Source organism: Somniosus microcephalus, chromosome 18 (genome assembly GCF_052327205.1).
Source record: "Somniosus microcephalus isolate GS21.2 chromosome 18, FLI_Smic_1.0, whole genome shotgun sequence".
NCBI classification, from domain to species: domain Eukaryota; kingdom Metazoa; phylum Chordata; class Chondrichthyes; order Squaliformes; family Somniosidae; genus Somniosus; species Somniosus microcephalus.
This window is the reverse complement of record NC_141004.1, coordinates 85,826,349-85,832,600: the sequence shown is the minus strand read 5'-3', so window position 1 is coordinate 85,832,600 and position 6,252 is coordinate 85,826,349. Positions and strand designations below refer to the sequence as shown.

Sequence of the window (6,252 nt, the reverse complement as noted above, 5' to 3'; positions counted from 1 at the left end):
CAGTGTGGGCCCTGGGGGATGGTGCTGTAGTGTGGGCCCTGGGGGATGGTGCTGTATTGTGGGCCCTGGGGGCTGGTGCTGTAGTGTGGGCCCTTGGGGCTGGTGCTGCAGTGTGGGCCCTGGGGGATGGTGCTGTATTGTGGGCCCTGGGGGCTGGTGCTGTATTGTGGGCCCTGGGGGCTGGTGCTGTATTGTGGGCCCTGGGGGATGGTGCTGTAGTGTGGGCCCTGGGGGCTGGTGCTGTAGTGTGGGCCCTGGGGGCTGGTGCTGTATTGTGGGCCCTGGGGCTGGAACTGAAACTGTGCCTTTGACCTAGATTTCGAAATAAAAAGTAATGAGCATTTGACTGCCATGCCCCTAAGCTCAACCAATGATGTTGTTGCAGGGTTTTCAGGCAGTGCTTCTGTTGGTGACAAATATTCCTCTTTGCTGCTGCCTGGGTTTCCAGAAGGAAGGCTTCAAAGTGAGGATGTGATGCGGTGGGAGTACATCACCCCAGGGACTAAGACCCCAGCTTTAGAATATAACAGGGGGAGATCAGATCCGGATCGAGTGAAGACTAATCCGAGCAATGGGTCTCGCCTGCTGCAGAAATTAGGCCTGGGCGTCAGGGCGGATCAGGAGGTTTTAAACCAGCACAGCAGCAGTGCTGTGGCCGATAGCTCATTAATCCTGTCAGGTACGTACCACCAACTCCTGATACCATGGCTACAAGCATTGCAGCAATTTCTGCACACTAATCCCAGCATTTCCTTATTTTGAAATCCCCCCCACCATGGCCTCCTCGCCCCTCCCTATCTCTGTAACCTTTTCCAGCCCTACAACCCTCCGAGATTTCTGCGCTCCTCCAATTCTGGCCTCTTGGGCAACCCCGATTTTATTGTCATTGTTATCCCATATTTTAATCACTCCAACATTGGCGGCCAAGACTTAGGCTGGCTGGGCCCCTAGTCACTGGAATTTCCTCCCTAAAACTCTCTGCCTCTGTCTCCCTTTAAGACATTCCTTAAAAACTTCCACTTTCACCTAGCTTTTGGTCTCCAGTCTTAATATCGCCATATCTGGCTCAGTATCAAATTTTATTTGGTAACGCTCCTGTGAAGCGCCTTGGGACATTTTACCACGTTAAAGACGTTATAAATGCAAATTGTTGCTGTTGTCCTGTGCAGGAGCAATGCCCCCCCCCCCGCTGTCTCTCTCTCTCCCCCCACTGTCTCTCTGTCCCCCCGCTGTGTCTCGCTCACCCCGCTGTCTCTCTCTCCCCCCGCTGTCTCTCCCCCCGCTGTCTCTCTCTTCCCCGCTGTCTCTCTCTTCCCCGCTGTCTCTCCCCCGCTGTCTCTCTCTCCCCCGCTGTCTCTCTCTCCCCCGCTGTCTCTCTCTCTCCCGCTGTCTCTCTCTCCCCCCGCTGTCTCTCCCCCCGCTGTCTCACCCCCCGCTGTCTCTCTCTCCCCCGCTGTCTCTCCCCCGCTGTCTCTCTCTCCCCCCGCTGTCTCTCTCTCTCCCCCCGCTCTCTCTCTCTCTCTCTCCCCCGCTCTCTCTCTCTCTCCCCCCGCTGTCTCTCTCTCTCTCCCCCCGCTGTCTCTCTCTCTCTCCCCCCGCTGTCTCTCGCTCTCCCCCGCTATCTCTCGCTCTCTCCCCCCGCTGTCTGTCTCTCTCCACCCGCTGTCTGTCTCTCTCCACCCGCTGTCTCTCTCTCTCCACCCGCTGTCTCTCTCTCTCCCCACGCTGTCTCTCTCTCTCCCCCCCCGCTGTCTCTCTCCCCCCGCAGTCTCTCTCCCCCCCGCCCTCTCTCTCTCCCCCCCACAGTCTCTCTCCCCTCGTTGTCTCCCTCCCTCCCAACCTTCCCACCTTCTGCCGAAGTGCGTGGATCAATCATCCTTCAGCAGCCAAGTGTTTTACTGTATAACAGTTGTGTTGACCTCGACCACTTCCTACATTGCAGATGGAACATACGTCAACAAAGTGGATCAGCAAGTCGACCTCGTCCGCCAGGTTAATTCCTCCATTCTTCTTGTGGGATTTCAGCCCAAAGACCGAGAATCACTTCTGTGGTGCTATCTGAATTCCAAAACCCAGAAATTACTCGTCCATTACACACCAAAGCAACTTATTATCAATGCATATTACGAATACCGAGCAGCGTTTGATCAGCAAAGTGGGTCACTCATTCTGCATAATTTAAAAGTGATAGACAGTGGAATTTATGAAGTGGTTTTAAATCCACATCGCCTCGATTCGCTTATAAATGGGGATAAGGTTGCCTACATAAATCTGCATGTTCAAGGTAAATGTGACAGGACTGAGAGTCACAATAAACGACGCAGCCAGCTCTGAATCACCTTACATTTCCAGTCCTGCAATAAGACCTTGCAATGCAAGACGCTCTCCACCTCGTACACATGCTGCCCCTCCAGTGGGGGGGCGGGGGTGGGTGGCGGGGGAACGACACAGACTGAGGATCAGTAACAGAGACAGACTGAGGATCAGTAACAGAGACAGACTGAGGATGAGTAACAGACACAGACTGAGGATCAGTAACAGACACAGACTGAGGATCAGTAACAGACACAGACTGAGAATCAGTAACAGACACAGACTGAGGATCAGTAACAGACACAGACTGAGGATCAGTAACAGACACAGACTGAGGATCAGTAACAGACACAGAATGAGGATCAGTAACAGACACAGACTGAGGATCAGTAACAGACACAGACAGGATCAGTAACAGACACAAACTGAGGATCAGTAACAGACACAGACTGAGGATCAGTAACAGACACAGACTGAGGATCAGTAACAGAGACAGATTGAGGATCAGTAACAGACACAGACTGAGGATCAGTAACAGACACAGACTGAGGATCAGTAATAGACACAGACTGAGAATAAGTAACAGACAGACTGAGGATCAGTAACAGAAACAGACTGAGGATCAGTAACAGACACAGACTGAGGATCAGTAACAGACACAGACTGAGGATCAGTAACAGACACAGACTGAGAATCAGTAACAGACACAGACTGACGATCAGTAACAGACACAGACTGAGGATCAGTAACAGACACAGACTGAGGATCAGTAACAGACACAGACTGAGGATCAGTAACAGACACAGACTGAGGATCAGTAACAGAGACAGATTGAGGATCAGTAACAGACACAGACTGAGGATCAGTAACAGAGACAGATTGAGGATCAGTAACAGACACAGACTGAGGATCAGTAACAGAGACAGATTGAGGATCAGTAACAGACACAGACTGAGGATCAGTAACAGACACAGACTGAGGATCAGTAACACACACAGACTGAGGATCAGTAATAGACACAGACTGAGAGTCAGTAACAGACACAGACTGAGGATCAGTAACAGAGACAGAATGAGGATCAGTAACAGACAGAGACTGAGGATCAGTAACAGACACAGACTGAGGATCAGTAACAGAGACAGATTGAGGATCAGTAACAGAAACAGACTGAGGATCAGTAACAGACACAGACTGAGGATCAGTAACAGACAAAGACTGAGGATCAGTAACAGACACAGACTGAGAATCAGTAACAGACACAGACTGAGGATCAGTAACAGAGACAGACTGAGGATCAGTAACAGACACAGACTGAGGATCAGTAACAGACACAGACTGAGGATCAGTAACAGACACAGACTGAGGATCAGTAACAGACACAGATTGAGGATCAGTAACAGACACAGACTGAGGATCAGTAACAGTCACAGACTGAGGATCAGTAACAGAGACAGACTGAGGATCAGTAACAGACACAGACTGAGGATCAGTAACAGACACAGACTGAGGATCAGTAACAGACACAGACTGAGAATCAGTAACAGACACAGACTGAGGATCAGTAACAGACACAGACTGAGAATCAGTAACAGACACAGACTGAGGATCAGTAACAGAGACAGAATGAGGATCAGTAACAGACAGAGACTGAGGATCAGTAACAGACACAGACTGAGGATCAGTAACAGAGACAGATTGAGGATCAGCAACAGACACAGATTGAGGATCAGTAACAGAGACAGATTGAGGATCAGTAACAGACACAGACTCAGGATCAGTAACAGACACAGACTGAGAATCAGTAACAGACACAGACTGAGGATCAGTAACAGAGACAGAATGAGGATCAGTAACAGACAGAGACTGAGGATCAGTAACAGACACAGACTGAGGATCAGTAACAGAGACAGATTGAGGATCAGTAACAGACACAGATTGAGGATCAGTATCAGAGACAGATTGAGGATCAGTAACAGACACAGACTGAGGATCAGTAACAGACACAGACTGAGAATCAGTAACAGACACAGACTGAGGATCAGTAACAGAGACAGAATGAGGATCAGTAACAGACAGAGACTGAGGATCAGTAACAGACACAGACTGAGGATCAGTAACAGAGACAGATTGAGGATCAGTAACAGAAACAGACTGAGGATCAGCAACAGACACAGACTGAGGATCAGTAACAGACACAGGCTGAGGATCAGTAACAGACACAGACTGAGGATCATTAACAGAGACAGATTGAGGATCAGTAACAGACACAGACTGAGGATCAGTAACAGAGACAGAATGAGGATCAGTAACAGACAGAGACTGAGGATCAGTAACAGACACAGACTGAGGATCAGTAACAGACACAGACTGAGGATCAGTAACAGACACAGACTGAGGATCAGTAACAGACACAGACTGAGGATCAGTAACAGACACAGACTGAGCATCAGTAACAGACACAGACTGAGAATCAGTAACAGACACAGACTGAGCATCAGTAACAGACACAGACTGAGAATCAGTAACAGACACAGACTGAGGACCAGTAACAGAGACAGATTGAGGATCAGTAACAGACAGATTGAGCATCAGTAACAGACACAGACTGAGGATCAGTAATAGACACAGACTGAGAATCAGTAACAGACACAGACTGATGATCAGTAACAGACACAGACTGAGGATCAGTAACAGACACAGACTGAGGATCAGTAACAGACACAGACTGAGGATCAGTAACAGACACAGACTGAGGATCAGTAACAGACACAGACCGAGGATCAGTAACAGACACAGACTGAGCATCAGTAACAGACACAGACTGAGAATCAGTAACAGACACAGACTGAGGACCAGTAACAGAGACAGATTGAGGATCAGTAACAGACAGATTGAGCATCAGTAACAGACACAGACTGAGGATCAGTAATAGACACAGACTGAGAATCAGTAACAGACACAGACTGAGGATCAGTAACAGACACAGACTGAGGATCAGTAACAGACACAGACTGAGGATCAGTAACAGACACAGACTGAGGATCAGTAACAGACACAGCCTGAGGATCAGTAACAGACACAGACTGAGGATCAGTAACAGAGACAGATTGAGGATCAGTAACAGACACAGACTGAGGATCAGTAACAGACACAGACTGAGGATCAGTAACAGAGACAGACTGAGGATCAGTAACAGACACAGACTGAGGATCAGTAACACACACAGACTGAGGATCAGTAATAGACACAGACTGAGAGTCAGTAACAGACACAGACTGAGGATCAGTAACAGAGACAGAATGAGGTTCAGTAACAGACAGAGACTGAGGATCAGTAACAGACACAGACTGAGGATCAGTAACAGAGACAGATTGAGGATCAGTAACAGAAAAGACTGAGGATCAGTAACAGAGACAGACTGAGGATCAGTAACAGACACAGACTGAGGATCAGTAACACACACAGACTGAGGATCAGTAATAGACACAGACTGAGAGTCAGTAACAGACACAGACTGAGGATCAGTAACAGAGACAGAATGAGGATCAGTAACAGACACAGACTGAGGATCAGTAACAGACACAGACTGAGGATCAGTAACAGACACAGACTGAGAATCAGTAACAGAGACAGACTGAGGATCAGTAACAGAGACAGACTGAGGATCAGTAACAGACACAGACTGAGGATCAGGAACAGACACAGACTGAGGATCAGTAACAGACACAGACTGAGGATCAGTAACAGACACAGACTGAGGATCAGTGACAGACACAGACTGAGGATCAGTGACAGACACAGACTGAGGATCAGTAACAGACACAGACTGATGATCAGTAACAGACACAGACTGAGGATCAGTAACAGACACAGACTGAGGATCAGTAACAGACACAGACTGAGGATCAGTAACAGACACAGACTGAGGATCAGTAACAG

The 6,252-nt window shown here is 48.6% G+C and overlaps 1 protein-coding gene across 1 annotated transcript in view; it reads left to right on the top strand.

Moving 5' to 3' along the window:
* The first annotated feature begins 348 nt into the window (after nt 1–348).
* Nucleotides 349–6,252, top strand: part of LOC147105426 (immunoglobulin superfamily member 10-like) — a 349,216-nt gene continuing 343,312 nt past the window's right edge. The window contains exons 1-2 of the mRNA XM_086011724.1: nt 349–679; nt 1,943–2,284. Coding sequence (XP_085867850.1) covers nt 352–679; nt 1,943–2,284 — 670 coding nt within the window. The 5' untranslated portion in view covers nt 349–351. The remainder of the gene's footprint in view (nt 680–1,942; nt 2,285–6,252) is intronic.